Source organism: Pristiophorus japonicus, chromosome 18, assembly GCF_044704955.1.
Source record: "Pristiophorus japonicus isolate sPriJap1 chromosome 18, sPriJap1.hap1, whole genome shotgun sequence".
Lineage (NCBI taxonomy): Eukaryota > Metazoa > Chordata > Chondrichthyes > Pristiophoridae > Pristiophorus > Pristiophorus japonicus.
In genome coordinates, this window is record NC_091994.1 from 38,180,370 (window position 1) to 38,200,940 (window position 20,571).

Here is a 20,571-nt window from a genome sequence, read left to right on the forward strand (position 1 = left end):
ACCCTCATCCATGCCTTTGTTACCGCTCGACTTGACTATTCCAACGCACTCCTGGCCAGCCTCCCGATGTTCTACCTGATGTAAACTTCAGGTCATCCAAAACTCTGCTGCCCGTGTTCTAACTCGCACCAAGTCCCATTCACCCATCACCCCTATGCACACTGGCTTACATTGGCTCCCGGTTAAGCCTTGATTTAAAAATGTTCATCCTTTGTTTTCAAATCCTTCCATGGCCTCGTCTCTTCCCATCTCTCTCATCTTTTCCAGCCCTACAACCCTCTGATATCTGTGCTCCTCTAATTCTGGCCTCGTGAGCACCCTGAATTTAATTACAGCACCATTAGCAGCCGTGCCTTCAGCTGCCAAGGCCGTAAGCTCTGGAATTCCCTCTCTAAACCTCTCCATCCCTTCACCTCTCTCTTCTCCTTTTAGACACTGCTTAAAGCCTACCTCTTGGGCCATCTGCCCTAATATTTCCTTGTGTGGCCCAGTGTCAAATTTTATTTGATAGCACTCCTGTGAAGCGCCTTGGGGTGTTTTATTGTGCTAAATATAAGTTGTTGTTGTTCAGTAGCCATGCCAGTGAGAGACTCAGTATCTTCTCTGTAAGCTGGATCATGTCATGTTATATCTCTGTTGCTTAGTTGTCGTCTTAATGATCCTGCTGCAAATTGATATGATTTTCTGCAATAAATTGGTCGATCTTTTTTTCCCCAAATGTCTTTGTCTGTCTAGACTCAAACCTGTGACTCAAGATGTAAAGTGAGCATACTTGGATGTTAAGCTATTTCAGTGGTGCACTGAGTAATTATTTAAAATACGCCCTGTAAGTTTTAGAGCCAGTGTATGTCAGTTGTTTTGGTTGGATGGCTTCGTAAGTCAACTTCAACCTTCCCTTGATTTATGCTCTTCATTTCCAGCATTAGAACGTGTACAAAATGACTAAAATATGTTTGAAATGTTGCTGAGACACTAATCTGGAGCAGCCACCTTTATCAAGTTGTTGCATGATTTCCTGCCTGCTGGTCTCATTACATAATCCAAATAAGCATCTCGGATCAAGGCCATCAAATGGTTGAGTTTAACCTTGCCTTCAAAGAGCAATGCTAAAGACTAAAACAAAATAATTATGGGGACAACTGTTTATAATACAAAAACCTTGGGCCAGTCTGACTTATCTATGTAAATGTACTTTTGTCAACACTTTCTTCAGTTCTGCTAAAGATAATATGGATATGTGGTTGAGTTAAGCAATTTGTGCTAAGCTGATAAACAGTTTCTGATAAAAAATTATCTGTAATATCTTTACTTTTGGGGAAGTTCTCAAACAGCGATAAAATCGCGTTAGCCTTTTTAACCTTTTAATCCTTATTGACATGACTCAAAATCTAAACAGGTTTCAGGGAACAAAGTAAACAGACCACAGTTCTGCCTCGTACAGATAAAGGTTAACCTGATCATACATATGTTGCAGACAACTTCATCCACTCTTAAAGGAGCCATTCAGCTGGGTATTGGATACACAGTAGGAAACCTCAGCTCGAAGCCTGAAAGAGATGTACTGATGCAAGACTTCTACGTGGTTGAAAGCATATTCTTTCCCAGGCAAGTTGGTCTTTACTTCAAGTAAAATTTTTGCGCACATATAATTGATTGAAACATGCAACTCTCTCCATGCTTTTTTAAATAAGTTTCTGTTTTTGTTACTATTTTAGGGCTCTGTTTTCCCCAAAGCTTTTTTTGGCATACTTGTAGAGTTACGCCCGTTTTTTGGGGGCCTAAGTACGCCCCCAAAAGAAGTTCTAGGTTTCCCCGTTGGATTTCTTCATTTTGGACCAACCTAACCTGTCCTTTAGTTTTGGGGGTAGAGCCTTGATCTGCGCCAAAAAGATCGGGCTGCTATGGTGACCAGGGACACAATGCGGGCTGAGGCTGCAAAGTAAAACATACAGCCAGCTCGCAGCACATTAAAACATATTGCATCAATTTAATCTTTCTCTCTCTCTCTCTCTCTGTCTCTCTCTCTCTGTCACTCTCTCTCTGTCTCTCTCTCTCTCTGTCTCTCTCTGTCTCTCTCTCTCTCTCATCTGAGACAAAACATTTTGCATTCTCCTCTTGTGTTTCAAGTCTTCACAGACTAAACCAAAATAGGAAGATAAAAAGGAACTTGCATTTATATAACCTCTTGTGTCCCCAGGGCATCCCTGAGTGTTTCACAGCCTGTGAATTACTTTTGAAGTGCAGTCAAAAAAAGTGACAGTCAATTTTCGCATAACAAGATTCCACAAAAATCAAATGAAATTTATGATCAGTTGATCTATGTTTAATGGTTAGGAGAGCAATGTTGACCAGGGCACTGAGAAATTCATGTTCTTCTTTGAATAGTGCCTTGGGATCTTTAAGTTCCACCTGGTAGGCAGACAGGGTTTCGGCTTAATGTCTGATCCAATATACAGCACCTTCAATAATGCAGTTCTCCCTCGGTAGCACACTGTGTGTCAGCCTAGATAATGTGCTCACATCTGTAGACAGGGTTGAACCCACAACCATCTGATTCAGAGGCGACAGTACTACCACTGAGCCAAGCTGACATCATAAGATGCAAGAATTATTCACCTTTCTTGTGTTAAAAGATTAACGGAGTGACTCCTGCCAACGAATGGAAGTCACGCAGAAGCATACCGAGCATTAATCTGGAACCGGAAGCTTTTTTTTCCACAGAGCATTTTTGTCTGGCATTTTTGAAGCAACCTATTCCCTCACGACATTTTTCCTGCTCCCTTCTGGCATTTTTGAAGCAGCCCGCTCTCCTGGCATTTTTCCTGCTCTCTTGCGGCATTTAATTTTTTTTTAACAAACCCTCTCCCGTGACGAACCGGCAGCACGCATGCACCGTCCACTTCCAGCTCGTCCTTGCTGTTCGCAATTTTAACGACTGCACCTTAAAAGTAATTTGTTGGCTGTAAAGTGCTTATGGACTTTGAGGACCTAAAATGTTATATAAACTAGGGCTGTCAATTAATTGCAGTTATCTTCTGCGATTAACACACTCATTTTTGGCAATTAATGTTTTAGCACGTTAATCATGGAAGTTGGGGAAATGATACTGTTTTATGAAAAAAAAAGCTCCGTTGTTCAATACTTTGTTTTCAAATACCACCGAACCTTCCTCTTGTGCTTTCAAATTAAAATATATTATCCTCTGGTGTCTGCCCTTGGCACTATTGCTTCCCAACCATCTGACCCCTATTGGCAGGAAGTGTAAGAAGAGGTGATGAAAAAAAAGGAGGCTTGTTAGTCAGGGGGAATAGCACTTGCCATTTGGTGTTGGGTGGCTGGGAAAGTGTCGTTCTGCATTGGGTGGCAAGGCAGAAAGATTCCAGGTTGGGTTGAATGGAGCAGAGAGGCTTAATGTGGCTGAGCAGGGCAGAGCGCCTTCCTTGGCATGCAGGTACAGCAGGCGAATGATATGTTGGCCTTCATAGCTAGGGGTTTTGAGTATAGGAGCAAGGAGGTCTTACTGCAGTTGTGCAGGGCCTTGGTGAGACCTCACCTGGAATATTGTGTTCAGTTTTGGTCTCCTAATCTGAGGAAGGATGTTCTTGCTATTGAGGGAGTGCAGCGAAGATTCACCAGACTGATTCCTGGGATGGCTGGTTTGACCCATGAGGAGAGACTGGATCGACTGGGCCTTTATTCAATGGAGTTTAGAAGGATGAGAGGGGATCTCATAGAAACATATAAAATTCTGATGGGACTGGACAGGTTAGATGCAGGAAGAATGTTTCCGATGTTGGAAAAGTCCAGAACCAGGGGACACCGTCTAAGGGGTAAGCCATTTAGGACCGAGATGAGGAGAAACTTCTTCACTCAGAGTTGTTAACCTGTGGAATTCCCTACCGCAGAGAGTTGTTGATGCCAGTTTGTTGAATATTTTCAAGATGGATTTAGCTATGGCTAAAGGAATCAAGGGGTATGGAGAGAAAGCAGGAAAGGGGTACTGAGGGAATGATCAGCCATGATCTTATTGAATGGTGGTGCAGGCTCGAAGGGCCAAATGGCCTACGCCTGCACCTATTTTCTATGTTTCTTAAAAGGCAAGATAACTAAAAATAAAAGTATAAATAGAGCTGGTGAGTGAATTTAAAAAACCTAATTGTTGTTAAAGTGAACCAATATTTAACAGAAAACAATCGAAAGGGGGAGTGGAGAAGGTAAAGGTAAACTGAAATACTAAGGAGCGAACACAAGAGAAGGACTTGTGCATGGGAAGTTTTTTTTAAAACTTTGATAGCAAATTGAATAGAAAGACAGTTACTTGCATCTACTATCAAACTTAGTTCCAGTATCATAGAAATAGTCTTCATCATGGAGTTCAGTTTGAGTTTTTCTATATAATAGCATCAGTAAGAAAACAAACTTGAACAAAATGGATGCAGTAGTTTTACCAATTAAATATGAAATGAAACCCAAGATTAACTGAGATTAAAATTTTTAATTGAGATTAATCGTGATTTTTTAAAAATCAGTTGACAGCCCTGATATAAACACACATGCTTTCTTCTTCAAATTTTAATTGTGACAAAGTAGTAAGAAACAAATGGTCTAGGTATTTATATCAAACTGGTCAGTTATTTATTTGAGTTCTTGTTTTAGAAATGTTTTTCCTTTGACTGCTGATTTTGGTTTAATAAAACTAGCATGATGAGATTAAACACTGCAGCAACTCAGCAGTGGTGATACTGAAGAAACTTGCTGTAATAATTCAATTACTTTATAATAAGGTTGCGTTTGACTCTGTGATGTGTCTGAATCATTCACCGGTATGTTGAGAGCTCCAGAGACAGTGTTATTAACTTGTTGCATTGAATTATAATGAAATGAGAGCTCATTATGTTGTAATCATATATTTTAATGCATTTATATGCGTGTTTAACTCTATAGTAGTGTATAAATTTAGATTAGCACTGTTCGGGTATCGGTAGTGTGTACCACTGGTTGTATTTTAGGACACCTGCAATTCTCTGGGTTTAAATGCAGAGAGATGAGCAGGTAATCAGTGCTTTGCTAGACTATGCTGGAAACGGGGATTGTACTTAGCTGCATATGGTAAAGGTAATACAAATTTTGCACAGCAGTGACATGGTGTTTATTTCTATCCAATTTGGTATATCTTGGCACTCAAGTTTTCTTTTAATTTACAGTGAAGGTAGTAACTTGACTCCAGCACATCACTTTCCTGACTTCAGATTCAAGACTTATGCTCCAGTGGCATTTCGTTACTTTAGGGAACTCTTTGGCATTCGACCAGATGACTATTTGGTGAGTATGGTTGTTTTAAGTGCTGGCCTTTCTCGTGCATTGTGTGCCACAACTGCTTTTCAGTTGACTTGTGTTTTGAGACAAGAATACAAGATCTTTCTTGCTCCCTTTCTTCGTGAATTGGATGTAATGTTGTCACGGGATTCAGTGAAGGGTAATGGGGGTGTGTGGGTTTGTGATTTTTTTAAATTGTATGTCCACGTGCTATGCAAGATCTCTCAATAGTAGAATTGAAGACTTTGCCCTTTCAAATTTGGGCTATTTCTGGAGAGAACAATATAATCCCAGGGGGAGGAATCTGTAATTGCATGTCTGTAGCAGGTGGAGAGTGAAATTTGCAGACAAAAACACGAGTGTCATACAACTTTAAAGTGTATTGATTTTAAGTTCAGTTTTTCCTCTAGTGTTTCCTATTGGTACCAATATGCTAAATGAATCTACTGACCACTCTGGATTATACACACACACACACACTCTCTCTCGGATCCGCCCCCCCCCAAAAAAAAATAAAGCGACGTGGCAATTAAGGTCACATCTAAGAAATATGAATTCTTTGTAGATTGTCTTTAACATGTTGATGCCTGATGGTTTAAGTTTGGCAGGCAATTTTTGTGCCTGCAGTATGTTTAACATCACTGATTGAGCTAATCACTGGTGTCACAATATGATATTTAAAAATTATTTGGTGCTGTGTTTAGGCTGGTGGTTAAATGGAGTAGTACCAGTAAACTAACCTACTATAATTTCCAGCTATTCGATCCTAGGAATTTGCCTCTCTGCACCTGTCATTTTTAGAAAGATTTCAAATAGCACTGATGCTTAAATAATTTGAATATGGTTTAACAAAAATATTTAAATATTAGATGTAGCATTATTACTGCAATAATTTTATAAGCTAAAATAAACACACACAATTTGAAAAACATTTAATCTTTTCCTTCAAATAATTTCTGACTAAAGTGCTATTCTAACTAATCTGTATCTTCTAATTACTTTAAACGTAACACTTTGCTTATTTTTGTGCATCTAGAAGAACTGGCTGATCAAATGCCAAAGCTCTAACAATTACTCTTGTCTTCGACACAGCTAAGTCTATCTTTAATGTGCTTTTACCATTCAGCTCAATGTGCCTGGGCTAGTGAGGGGTGGAAGCAATTCATTAAGAGTTCCATATCACTATCCAGTGTTTCTCTGCTGGAAAATAGTGTATAGATGTTGTTTGAGGATATAGGGTAGGACTTTGCTTAGCTGTGATACTCTATTGTCGATTAGCCTGTCGACACTTGCTTTCTAGGGTCGCAGATGAGGAATGACCACTTGGGTGGTTAGTTGGTGGGCACTGGATTCCTGTGACACTCTATCTCAACATAGGTCAGCAGCTCCAGGAGAAGATAGTGGTAAAATAAATTGTACCATGTACCACGTAATCATTGCCAGTTGCTCTGAGAATCTTGACTGGAGTATTTCATTGTGTTTGAAATATCCTGCTACCACTCACCGGGAGGATTATGTCTAAGATGCAATAAGATAAACCAACATCGAACATTAATTACTAGTGGTGGTATTTTGCATTCAATTGTGCCATCGTATTTATAGCATAAGCTCTTTGTTTAAACCGATCATCTTACATAAGAACACAAGAAATCGGAACAGGAGTAGTCCATATGGCCCCTCGAACCTGCTCCACCATTCAATAAGATCATGGCTGATCTGATCATGGACTCAACTCCATTTCCCCGCCTGCTCCCCCTAACCCCTTATCCCCTTATCGCTCAAGAAACTGTCTATTTCTGTCTTAAATTTATTCAATGTCCCAGCTTCCACAGCTCTTCTGAGGCAGCATATTCCACAGATTTACAACTCTCTGAGAAGAAATTTCTCCTCCTCTGTTTTAAATGGACGGCCCCTTAGTCTAAGATCATGCCCCCTAGTTCTAGTCTCTCCTATCAATGGAAACATCCTCTCTGCATCCATCTTGTCAAGCTCCCTCACAATCTTATAAGTTTCGATAAGATCACCTCTCATTCTTCTGAATTCCAATGGGTAGAGGCCCGACCTACTCAACCTTTCCTCATGTCAATCCCCTCATCCCTGAAATCAACCTAGTGAACTTTCTCTGAACTGCCTCCAAAACAAGTATATCCTTTTGTAAATATGGAAACAAAACTGCACGCAGTATTCCAGGTGGGCCTCACCACTACCTTGTATAGCTGTAACAAAACTTCCCTGCTTTTATACTCCATCCCCTTTGCAATAAAGGCCAAGATTCCATTGGCCTTCCACTTGCTGTACCTGCACACTATCCTTTTGTGTTTCATGCACAAGTACCCCCAGGTCCCGCTGTACTGCTGCACTTAGCAATCTTTCTCCATTTAAATAATAATTTGTTCTTTGATTTTTTTCTGCCCAAGTGCATGACCTCACATTTTCCATCATTGTACTCCATCTGCCAAATTCTTGCCCACTCACTTAGCCTGTCTATGTCCTCCTGCAGCCTCTTTATGTCCTCCTCACACATTACCCTTCCTCCAATCTTTGTATCATCAGCAAACTTGGCTACGTTGCACTCAATCCCCTCTTCCAAGTCGTTAATATAGCTTGTAAATAGTTGGGGTCTCAGCACTGATCCCTGCGGCATCCCACTAGTTACTAATTGCCAACCAGAGAATGAACCATTTATCCCAACTCTGTTTTCTGTTAGTTAGCCAATCCTCTATCCATGCTAATATATTACCCCCAACCCCTTGAACTTTTATCTTGTGCAGTAACCTTTTATGTGGCACCTTGTCAAATGACTTCTGGAAGTCCAAATACATCTACATCCACTGGTTCCCCTTTATCCATCCTGTTACATCCTCAAAGAACTCCAGCAAATTTTTCAAACATGACTTCCCCATCATAAATCCATGCTGACTCTGCCTGACTGAATTTTGCTTTTCCAAATGTCCTGCTACTGCTTCTTTAATAATGGACTCCAACATTTTCCCAACCACAGATGTTAGGTTAACTGGTCTGTAGTTTCCTGCTATTTGTCTGCCTCCTTTTTTAAAAAGGGGCGTTACATTTGCAGTTTTCCAATCTGCTGGGACTTCCCCAGAATCCAGGGAATTTTGTTAAATTACAACCAATGCATCCACAATCCCTGCTGCTAGTTCTCAAGAGCCTAGGATGCAAGCCATCAGGTCCAGGGGATTTATCTGCCATTAGTCCCATTATCTTACTGAGTACCACCTCCTTAGTCATTGTGATTGTGTTGAGTTCCTCCCCCCCTATATTGGCCATTGACTATCCACTGTTGGAATATTGTTAGTGTCCTCTATGTAAAGACTGATACAAAATATTTGTTCAGTGTTTCTGCCATCTCCATGTTCCCCATTACTAGTTCTTGGTTGGCTTTACTCTGCTTGTGGAAATCTATAAATGGAAATATTTTCCATGGCCTGAAAACCATTGCTGTCAGGTTAGATTGATTTAAAGATAGTGATCACACCAGTGTGTGGAGATGAAAGAAACAAACCATGTGTAAGATATTTGAGAATCTTGCTGAGCCATGCTTTTGTAGCATCCTTCTGACATCTTGCTAGTGACCATTCTTCCTGTGAGTGTTGGACAATGTTCCACTCTGAATCTGAAGGTCATTGCAGATGACCCAGATCCTGAACTGATGTGCCAAATTTACTCTAGTTGTCACCAATATCTCCCTAGAATAAAATGAGTCTTTTGATGACCAAGCCAACTTGAGAGGAGTTAGATGAAGTCCTTACTACTAGGGGAATCAAGGGGTATGGTGAGAAAGCAGGAATGGGGTACTGAAGTTGCATGTTCAGCCATGAACTCATTGAATGGCGGTGCAGGCTAGAAGGGCCGAATGGCCTACTCCTGCACCTAATTTTCTATGTTTCTAGACCTTCACCAAGGGTCACTAGATAACCAGGAATGGGAGCCTGGGCTGATTTCCTCCATCCCCATCCAGTACAGGAGCACTGACCAGTTGTAGCATATTTGCTGAGAACAGGCAACTCAGTATAGACCAAGGTTCAAGTCGTCCTGTTTTGTATGACTCAGTACCATGTGCAGTTCATTTACCAACTGCGTTTGTTTCACAAAGTGTGCATTGATGTGTTTACTGTGCAGAGAAACATTTCTTCATTATTTAATATTTTTTCTGTTTTCTTTGGACAGTGAATTCAATTTTATATGTTAGGAAATGCCCTTGGATTAATCTGTGCTCTTCTGGCATATGCAACCAGTATGTTATGAATGCTTCCCATCCCTGAAACATAGAAGCATAGAAAATAGGTGCAGGAGCAGGCCATTTGGCCCTTCGAGCCTGCACCACCATTTAATAAGATCATGGCTGATCATTCACCTCAGTACCCTTTTCCTGCTTTCTCTCCATATCCCTTGATCCCTTTAGCCGTAAGGGCCATATCTAACTTCCCCTTGAATATATCAAACGAACTGGCATCAACAACTCTGTGGTAGAGAATTCCACAGGTTAACAACTCTAAGTGAAGAAGTTTCTCCTCATCTCGGTCCTAAATGGCTTACCCCTTATCCTTAGACAGTGACCCCTGGTTCTGGACTTACCCAACATCGGGAACATTCTTCCTGCATCTAACCTGTCCAGTCCCGTCAGAATTTGATATGTTTCTATGAGATCCCCTCTCATTCTTCTCAACTCCAGTGAATACAGGCCCAGTCGATCCAGTCTCCTCATATGTCAGTCCTGCCATCCCTGGAATCAGTCTGGTGAACCTTCGCTGCATTCCCTCAATAGCAAGAACGTCCTTCCTCAGATTAGGAGACCAAAACTGAACACACTATTCCAGTTCAGGCCTCACCAAGCCCTGTACAACTGCAGTCAGACCTCCCTGCTCCTATACTCACATCCCCTAGCAATGAAGGCCAACATGTCATTTGCCGCCTTCACAATGACTGATGTACCATGGCACCCATGTCTCGTTGCACCATCCCTTTTCCTAATCTGTCACCAATCAGATAATATTCTGTCTTCCTGTTTTTGCCACCAAAGTGGATCACCTCACACTTATCCACATTATACTGCATCTGCCATGCATTTGCCCACTCACCTAACCTGTCCAAGTCACCCTGCAATCTCTTAGCATCCTCCTCACAGCTCACACTGCCACCCAGAGATGTTTTTAATCCACAATGGATATTTTGATGAGTACCATATTGATGGCCACATAGGCTGCCCTGCATGTAGATTATACCCTCCATGGGCAAAATTTCACTCCCATGTAGCACCAGCTCAGCTTAAGTTTTTTTTTTTTTGCTTTGCTTTTCAAAAAGGTGTGGCTAACTTCCCCAAAAAATAAAGTACTTGCAAACACCAGGAATATCATTAGCTTAATATAAGTCAACTGCTCCACGTGTCACTTAAGGTTTAAAAACACCATCCACTAACGAAAGTTGCCACCAGCATTGTTGGCACCAAGCTTTGCTTTTTACCTTGGGAGTTGGTAATGCTGACCTCCCATCTCTGTTTGCTCTGGCACTATTAGATTTTTCTACTACCTGGTTGTTTAATATTAAAATTATTTCTCTGTAGCTTTCTTCGCTCTAAATTCGCTCAATGATCTGCTTCTTGAGCAAAAGCAAAAAGGCTGGCTAGTCAACCGTATTCCTTTGGGAGTTGCTTCGTTTTCTCTAACTCCAAGCAACTGGCAAGAGAAAATCACTGGCTTGACCCAAGATATAGTGATCAGTCTCATAGAGTCTCGAGTGATATTGGAATTTTTCTACATTTGATACAAATCCAGGATGGTGGATTACAAGCACGCCAGCGCTGCCGGAAGTGAGGCAAGGACAGGGAGAGGGAATTGGAGAATATTTATACCATCAATGCATAAAGCTGCTAGTACTTGTGATAGAAGGACTTTTGCAAAAGATAACCTTCAGGAATGGGGGCTGACATCAAAACAAGCAATGTAAATGCAGCAAAAAGCTCTGTCCTAAGAGACTGATCAAACTAGAGTTGCCACGTTTTCCAGAGACTAAACCAAACTGGGAATTTGATGGGAAGAGTGTGGATGGAATCATGGATTACGTTCTGGGGGTTTGCTGCTGATGAAAATCCATTAAAATATTAATAAATAATTCCTTCACTTCATGAGACACAGAAACAAAGTGGAAAAAGATGTCTTTTTTAAAAAATGAAACGGATTTTGGAAGTCTGAATGATAGTTTAGAAATTTCCAGACCGCTCACTCAAATAGTCGGTTTCAAAATTGAATAGGCGCTAATCAAAGATCAAACTACCCTGCCTGTCATTTGCATGATTTACCCTTCAGCAATGCAGCTGGTCGATTCAAGGCTGACATCATAAACTGATTTTTATCGTGCCAGCTATTTCATAGTCTGTCCATCTGCTGAAAATCTAAGACAGTGACCTGAATCATCCTGAAGTTAATTGCATTGAGGAGGAGAGGGAAGATACTTGAGTCATTAAACCTGCTCAGTCTTCTGGGACAATCTCATTTTCTATCGTATATTAAGTTATTTGATTAACAAGTGCAATTAGAACTTTATTGCAAAGGCAAGCAAAGCTGAAGATGTCATATTTTATCTGTAACTGCTTTTGTGATTGACTAGCCATGATTTCCATAGTGGCAAATCGCAGGAGAGCACCGATAACACACACAATGTTGTGCAATCACCCTGTTTAGTCTCTTTTCCATTGTTCCCATACTTGTGTGCTGGTAACTAAATTATATCTCGAGCCAGTGTCTTATATTTAACATGGTAAGTAAACTTAATGTGAAAAAAGTAATGTGTATAATAAAAATGCAAGTAATTAACAGCGGATCGATGTACTTAACCAGCAAAGGTGGTTTCCTGGGGTATGGCCGGCAGTTCTGATCGGCTCTTGGTGTCCACAGTTGCAGCTCCCATTGCTTTCTCTGTAGCTGCTCCAGGACTCTTCCTGTCAGTGACATCATTATGTGGCGTAACAGGCAGTAGGTGACCCTACCTGAGGGTTCCCTGGAGATGGACATTTGAGTTGCTTTTTAACGAAATAAATTTTTCTGAGCATGTATTTTTTTTGTCAATGTTAAATGGGGGAGTGCATTGTAAAGGTGCTTTTCAGACCATTGAAAAAAGTTGTGCGGGAGAGTTAGTGGTAAATGTATTGGCTAAAGTTGGATTCTGGATAATAGTGATTGCTTTTTGATGTGTTCTCTCACAGTATTCGTTATGCAATGAACCCTTGATTGAACTCTCTAATCCTGGTGCCAGTGGGTCTCTCTTTTATGTGACTAGTGATGATGAGTTTATTATAAAGACCGTCATAAACAAAGAAGCAGAATTTCTGCAAAAGCTGCTTCCAGGTTATTACATGGTAAGTGAATTTTTTCCCTCCTCCTCCCCGCCCCCCCCCCCCCCCCCGCCCCCCCACCCTCTTTTTTTACCACCACTTCTCTTGAAGGTGTCGATTTTTGCCGGAATATAGTTCTACAGACACCAGCTGCCCTCTGGTACCTCACCTAAGTAGCTGTTCACATGCAGGCTTAGCTGGTAAGCAGCAGTAAGTTATTAGACCCATCTGTATGTGGGAGCTGTTTCATTGTCTCTGCTGGCTGCTCAACTGTGGGGAGGCAGTGCAACCTCTGCTGATGTCCACAAATGTGAAATATAAAAATGAAATGACATCCAATTGACTCAATGTCTTGGCATCTAGAGCATAATGCTGTGCTGTAGTCATGTGAAGGATGACTATCGGTTCATTAGTTACACTGATGTATTGAAAATAGTTTATCTTTTTTTCCAGAACCTGAATCAGAACCCAAGGACGCTCTTGCCAAAGTTTTATGGACTCTACTGCGTCCAGTCTGGTGGCAAAAACATCCGAGTGGCAGTGATGAATAACGTGTTGCCACGGGTGGTGAAGATGCACATGAAGTATGATTTAAAAGGTTCAACCTACAAACGGAGGGCTTCAAGAAAAGAGCGCGAGAAGTGCAGGCCGACATTCAAAGACCTGGACTTCATGCAGGATTTCCCAGATGGGTTGTTGATGGACACAGACACTAACACTGCTCTGGTTAAAACCCTACAGAGAGATTGCCTGGTAAGATTAGAGTCAGGGCTATACAGCCAGAGGGGAGAAAGAGAATGGTAATAAAACTCAACAATAATGTTCTGGTCAAGGCTCACGGACCATGGATCAAGGAACAGGAAAGTGATTTGGGCAATAATTATTGATTTTATCCTTGCAAGTAATACTGAGGAAGGATGAAGAACAACAATATTAAAAGGTACGGGATGGGGGGGTTGAGTGCAGGAAAATGAGATTAAAGAAGATAGCTCCTGTGAAAGAAAGAAAGACTTGCATTTATACAGTGCCTTTCATGACCACCGGACGTCCCAAAGTGCTTTACAGCCAATGAAGTACTTTTGAAGTGTCGTCACTGTTGGAATTTGGGAAAAGCGACAGCCAACTTGCGCACAGCAAATTCCCACAAACAGCAATGTGATAATGACCAGATAATCTGTTTTTGTTATGTTGATTGAGGGATAAATATTGGCCAGGACACCAGGGATAACTCCCCTGCTCTTCTTCGAAATAGTGCCATGGGATCTTTTACATCCACCTGAGGGAGCAGAGGGGCCTCGGTTTAACATCTCATCCGAAAGATGGCACCTCCGACAATGCAGCGCGCCCTCAGCACTGCACTGGAGTGTCAGCCTAGATTTGTTTTATGTGCTCAAGTCCCTGGAGTGGACTTGAACCCACAACCTTCTGACTCCAAGGTGAGTGTGCTACCCATGAGCCATAGCTGACACTGGGAGAGTTGGTACCACCACAGAAATTATGATCTGAATGACCATGAGTAGCCATGTGTTACCATCTGGAATGGGTATCAATGATTCTTTTGGGGTGTTAAGAAAGTGGAAATTGGGGCAAGTGAATTTTCATGTTTTCTTGATTGAACTGTGAACAGTTTGTCTGGCCAAAGGTTTCTCCAGGAGATATGGTGTGGTGTGATACAGCCACTGCTAGCCCAGAACAACAACCAATGGGTAATATTGTTGCATGCTAACAATTTAACATAATTAATCTGAGATTGGGTAGAATATTGCGATTTTGCAGCATGATTCTCATTTCAGGTTGAATGTATTTTTATATTTTAAAAGTTTTCTTTAACTATTTAATTTTTTGGAAATTTTAATTCTAGATTGTCGATTTTTGTGCAGTGCCAGACAAGCTCTCATCCTGGATTATTAGATTTCCTCTCATTCATGTTTTGTGTGCAGACTAATTGTTCTGTTATTTCTCTTCCTGTAATCTCAATAGGTGCTAGAGAGCTTTAAAATCATGGATTACAGTTTGTTGTTAGGAGTTCACAATTTGGACCAAGCAGAGCGTGAGAGGCAGTCTGAGGGATCACTAAGTACCTCTGATGAGAAGCGACCCATTGCACAGAAAGCTCTCTATTCCACGGCCATGGAATCTATTCAAGGGGGAACTTCACGGGGCGAGTCCATTGATACTGATGATACGTATGTACCATTTTTTTTAAAAACATCTTTATTTTAATTTTTGTGCTAACAAATGTTGGAGCACAGAGTGCTTGATTTTGATCATATAGTGTCCCCATCAACTGCTCCCAGAGTAAGTACAGCATGAATCAATCCTAAAGCTATATTGCTTTATCGAAGTATCTTATTCTCAACCTTTCCTACTGCACCTGTGTAAATTTCTGTTTGTCTTACCCACCGTCCTTGCAGTCTCCAAGCCTGCCAATGAAGTGGTTAGTTAGTTTTGTTCTGTATCCTGCCTAAACTCATTTTGAAATAGGATCCTTACAACCCCTGCACGACTTTTATCCAAAGTTATTTGCTGCAATCAAACAAAGGCCCCAGTGCTAAAACAACAAGGATGTGTGCTTAATCCACTACAGTTTGGCCAGTGTACCAGTGTGAAGTACTCATCATCGTAGTCGGTCCCTCGAAACGAGGATGACATGCTTCCACGCCAAAAAAAGGATGGGTTCGCAGGTGTTCCAATGAAGGACCTAAAATTCCAGGACCTGAACTACATCCTGAAGGGTGGAAGATGCCTGTGCGTGGATTTTTTTAACGTGTGGTGGCTGTTGCACACCAGCCACCACACGGGCTCGACAGAGCTAGGTCTTGGTCAGTGGCAAGGGTTAACCAAGACAACTGGGACCTGCTCTGCTGCATGGACCTAGTGCACACACATATCGCAGTGTGGGCTGGCCTGTGCTGCTCCCAGGCCTCTGGCCCCAAACTCACGCCTCTCCGATCACATCCCTCTCCAATCTCTCGCCGCTTCTTTGCCCTGACCTCGCCGTTCCTGCTGTATCCCGCATTCGGGCCCATTTCCCCGGCGCGCAGGCAGGATTAGCACCGCAGGAACACAGTGGATTTGGGGGACACTGAATATTTTACAATGCATGTTCCAGATTGACGTTGCCAGTTGATGCTGAGCTCTGCAAAACGGCAGAGCCTGTCAGAGCGAGTAGCTGTTGCTAGCTTGGTCGTCGTCTCCTGCCTGGAGCCTGTTTTAAAGCGATGGTGCTCGGGGGCCGCGCAGACTGCTGGGTCAGGCCGTCACGCTGCTCCTTCCGCTTCCCGGCCTGCTCCGATGGTGCTCGCAGGCCGGGGGCTCATGCAGACGTGCCCCTTGCTACTGGAACTGGCCTCCACAGAGACTTGTTGAGGCCAGTTCATTGGATATGTTCGGGAGGGAGTTGGATGTGGCCCTGGTGGCTGGGGGGATCGGGGTGTGTGGAGGGAGAGCAGGAGTGGGGTGCTGAGGTTGCATGATCAGCCATGATCATATTGAATGGTGGTGCAGGCTTGAAGGGCCGAATGGCCTACTCCTGCACCTATTTTCTATGTTTCTATGTTTCTATCTGCCCATGCTCCAATCACCGACCTGGACCTTGATGACTTCACTCTTCGCTGCCATCGCAGCTCATGCTGCTCCCTGAGGTGGTATGCCTCCTCGCTGCTCGCTGCTCCTTTTATGGCCCCAACCTGCTGCTGGTGTTCTCCCGCAGGTCCCTGGTACTGGTATCATGATGTCCAACCATTCAAAGCTTGTATCATGATGTCATTGCTGGTATTGTACAGCCGTATGACTAGCCTCGTGACACTTGTCTAGTCTGCCACTGGATGCATGAGGCCCATGCGTCAGGAGAAGAAAACACGAAACACTGTTTAGCGTCTGGTGATCTGTCTCTGCCAAGTCCCTAATGAGGTGATCAACACTTGCATGTTAAAGAAATGTCTCAAATTGTGGAAAGGTATGTTCACATTTTGTAATTTAAAAAATTCTTGGCAGAAATACTTCTTGTTCCTGTGAAGACATGGCCTGATTTGTTATTACTGTAGAATGTTAAATTATCAGGTTATAAAATGGCATTTACACTTCTTCTTTGTGTTAGGATGGGAGGCATTCCAGCAGTAAATGGTAAAGGAGAGCGGCTCCTCTTGTACATTGGCATCATTGACATTTTACAGTCGTACAGGTAGGCTTTTGTTTCATCCCATCGTCACTGAATAAAACCATGTGCTCGAAAGGTTTTACATTTGATCTGTGTATTTGATCTGATATTTTTTGATGTAATTTTCTCCCTTCCATTAATACACCAGATGTCTGGAAGTCAGATCTAACACCTAACAGAATACAAAGGTTTTTAGCACAGATCATGCACTGGTAGGGGATTGTAATGTAGGCAAACGTGGCAGCAAATTTGCACACAGTGAGGTTTCACGCACAGCAATGAGATTAATGACCAGATCATCTGTTTTAGTAATGCTGCTTAAGGGACAAATATTAAGACACCGTTCGAAGCCTCCTGCTCTTCCAGTAGTGCTGTGGGATCTATTACGTTCACCTAAGAAAGCAACAGGGGCCTCGATTTAATGTGGCATTTCCCCAACAATCCCTCAGTACTGCACTGAAGTTTTAGCCTAGATTATGTGCTCAAGTCTCTGACGTGGGGCCTAAACCCACAACCTTCTGATTCAGGTGAGAGTGCTAAAGTTTATTTTAGTGTTGAAAGGATGCTTTCAGTTTTGGCTTAAATAGATAATATATAGATTTAATAGAAACTGACATAGTTGTCTCACTGTGTAAATGTTTACTTTCAGGTTGATCAAGAAACTAGAACACACTTGGAAAGCACTTGTTCATGATGGTGTAAGTTTCCATTTAAAAGTGATACAACAGATTAAGAAATATTTTCTATCAATTTTATAGTATATGGTAATATTTAAAAAGCAAACCTAACATTACTTGTATACTCGTTCATATTCCACACAGTCTGTTTCCCACTACTGTAGCTTTCAACTGAAGCTCTGGTTTTGCATCCAGGATTTAATTTTCTAACTTGAGTCCCACATTGTAGGGAGAATTTAAGAATAAAATAAATTAATTACTGAAACAGCAAGAATAGAGGAAATAGTGAAATAAAAAGGCACTGGGGTAGGTAAGATCACTTATCCTTAATTGATGTGTAGTTGTAGACTGTTCGGTTTGTGGGTTCCAGCTGCTATAGTGAGGTGCACAAATTGTGTACTATATCGCGCTTGTATTACAGTCAACCTTTACTCTGGTTACATCACGGTACTGCGAAGGTTGCACTAGTTTCCTTCGTGGTACAGAGCCTATTCCGTTTTAATGGAGTTGCGGCACCATCTGCATATTATGGCCAGGTGAAATGTCAGGAATTCTGGATTAAGAATGGCAAAGTTTATTCCTTGAATTGGTGAGACATCTTAATTGAGTGGACTTAATTCCATGTTCTGCAATGTCCATTGAGTGACAATTGAAATCAAAAATAAAGGAAAAGCAGGGCAGATCTGATGGCATTTACTCAAGAAAAGGCAGGTAAATGTTTTGGGTTTGGACCTTTTGTAGAACTTAATATAGAACACAACTCTTTGCATAATGTTCCTCAGTAAAACAAACTTTGCTTGAGCTTTGCTTGAAATTGAATACTTTGGTATCAGGCCGAATTCTGTCGCGTTCCATTCAACTGGTACTTGAACAATTACTGTAACATGAGCAAAGTATTGGGATACTTCGATCTGACATTACAAAATACAGTGTTGAAGACTGGTGTTGAGAGTTGGGGAAATGTCAGAACTAGTTACAGCTGTACAGGAGTTAAGTCCTTCCAGGAAACTTTAAATTAAGTTGGGTACATTGGTAGAATTGCATGCTGCTAAGAAGGTCATTATGCAGGCAGAATTCAGAGTTTGACTAGGCTCATGTTGTTGTAGTATTAAATTAATGCAGTAACATAGTGCACCCAGACTGTGTTTAAACCTACACTTCTTTACTCCCCCTTCCAGTTTTGTCCCTTTTCTCCCAGGGCAAAGTTCCAGTGGCAGCTACTACTCTCTAACACATCATCAAAGTGGACATTCTTCATATGTGATCCTCGACAGTGTGAGCAGGCTATTTGACTGTAAAGGGCTTCTCTTGGTCTGATCTTGTCCTTGGCTGATGTCTACACACGTGCACTTTCTAGTTAAAGTTACCTGATCAGGAACAGGAATCCCCTCACTAGCTCAGGAGGAGTATTGAGGCTCGTTGCTGCCCCTGACTGAGATCCATTAACTCAACACCAAGCTAGTTTTAGAAATAGAATTCAGAAGTGTATCATTTTTCCATTTACCTGGGATGTCTATTGTCAGACAAGCTTCGGTGTCGTACCCCATGAGTCAACTACCCCTAACCACTTTAAAGGGGTGCAAAGTGTTCATGACTTCTGGGTACCTTGCTGCCTGATAATTAAATATTTTGCTGATTGATTATACTTGGCAATGGTAGTTAATTCTGGCTGTTCTAGGTTTGCTAAAACAGCTGCTTCTACAAAGTATAACCGTTGAGTAACATTATCATTCCTGGATGTTTTTACAGGATACTGTGTCAGTACACAGGCCAAACTTCTATGCTGAAAGATTTTATAAATTCATGAGCACCATTGTCTTCAGAAAGACTTCATGTGAGTAAGGACTGCATGCTAGTTAGAAAGTAAGTTTTGCACTATAGTACTTCCAATTAAGATTACCACAGGAGCTGAACTTGAAAATTTGGGAAAAAAAAACACCAGTGGCTTCTACATGTAGCAGCAGCCCTGCACTACCTCGCCCAGTGACCATTCATCATGGGTGAGCTTAAACAGTGAGTGACAACAGGCTGTTTCACTGTAGGGATATTGCAGCTGGGCTTGATCCTATCTCATCATATCACTTTCCAGTAGAGGATAGCAATTGATGACCCATCCTTAGCCTGGGGACCACTGGGGCCAATGCAGTATCGCTACTGCTGCAGTGCTGACACCAGCGAGCTCAGCACAAGTTGAGGATCAAACTTCTGGGCCTGTATGGCTTAGTTCCACATTTATCCACTAAAAAAGAAATAATTTTATTTATAGAATTCCCATCACATCCCTCAGAAATATCTCGAAGTGCTTCACGCAGAATTAATTACCTTTTGGAGTGCAGTGACTGTTATATATTGAAATGTGGCAGCTATTTTACACAGAGCGAGATCTTACAAACAGCAATGCGAGGAATGACTTGTTAATCATTTTTTTTTTTGAGCGAGTGATGTTCCTGAATACACCCTGCCCCTCTTCAAATAGTGCCATAGGATATTTAACCTTGATTTGTATTAACCTTTGATGTCTGTTATGTCTCATTAATTAACATGTTAATTTAGCGTATCAATTTCATTATACTACAGCCTTGAAGTCATCCCCATCCAAGAAAGGACGGGCTTCTCTACCAGTTCCGAAATACATCGGTCCGGGACAAGCTTTTTCAGCCAGTCAGATTCCTACTGAAGATGAAGAGAATCAGTATGACATGCGGGGAGCCCGGAGCTTCCCAACTCTTGAAGATGAAGGTAATTGTCCTGTAAGAAATTCCCCCCTTAATTTTGGAATCGGTAATAATCCTTTGACCAGGCTATGTCATCCAATAATACTGATTGTGACAAAAATGAAACATTTTTGTCTGATGTATCATGGTACTCCTTTCTCTCTATCTGTCATAGTACACAAGAGGCTGGATTTTCATTTGGATTGCGCCTCTGTTGGTGCCCCAGAAGGGTGGTAATAGGTCGCAAAATGCTTAGCACCCGGGTGGCCAGCTTCTAGCGTTCTGCTGGGAAATTTGGTACCGGTTTTGCGGCGGCGTGAGCAGTACCACCCGGGAGCGTTGCGCCGGGGGGTGGGG

At 41.9% G+C, this 20,571-nt stretch overlaps 1 protein-coding gene across 4 annotated transcripts in view; it reads left to right on the plus strand.

Moving 5' to 3' along the window:
- Positions 1 to 20,571, plus strand: part of LOC139229207 (phosphatidylinositol 4-phosphate 5-kinase type-1 gamma-like) — a 123,657-nt gene that overhangs the window by 60,000 nt on the left and 43,086 nt on the right. For all 4 annotated transcript variants that reach the window (XM_070860863.1, XM_070860865.1, XM_070860866.1 and 1 more), the window contains exons 4-12: positions 1,475 to 1,605; positions 5,205 to 5,322; positions 12,536 to 12,688; positions 13,118 to 13,417; positions 14,645 to 14,850; positions 16,764 to 16,847; positions 17,473 to 17,521; positions 19,250 to 19,334; positions 20,078 to 20,239. In XM_070860863.1, the coding sequence (XP_070716964.1) occupies positions 1,475 to 1,605; positions 5,205 to 5,322; positions 12,536 to 12,688; positions 13,118 to 13,417; positions 14,645 to 14,850; positions 16,764 to 16,847; positions 17,473 to 17,521; positions 19,250 to 19,334; positions 20,078 to 20,239 (1,288 nt within the window). The remainder of the gene's footprint in view (positions 1 to 1,474; positions 1,606 to 5,204; positions 5,323 to 12,535; positions 12,689 to 13,117; positions 13,418 to 14,644; positions 14,851 to 16,763; positions 16,848 to 17,472; positions 17,522 to 19,249; positions 19,335 to 20,077; positions 20,240 to 20,571) is intronic.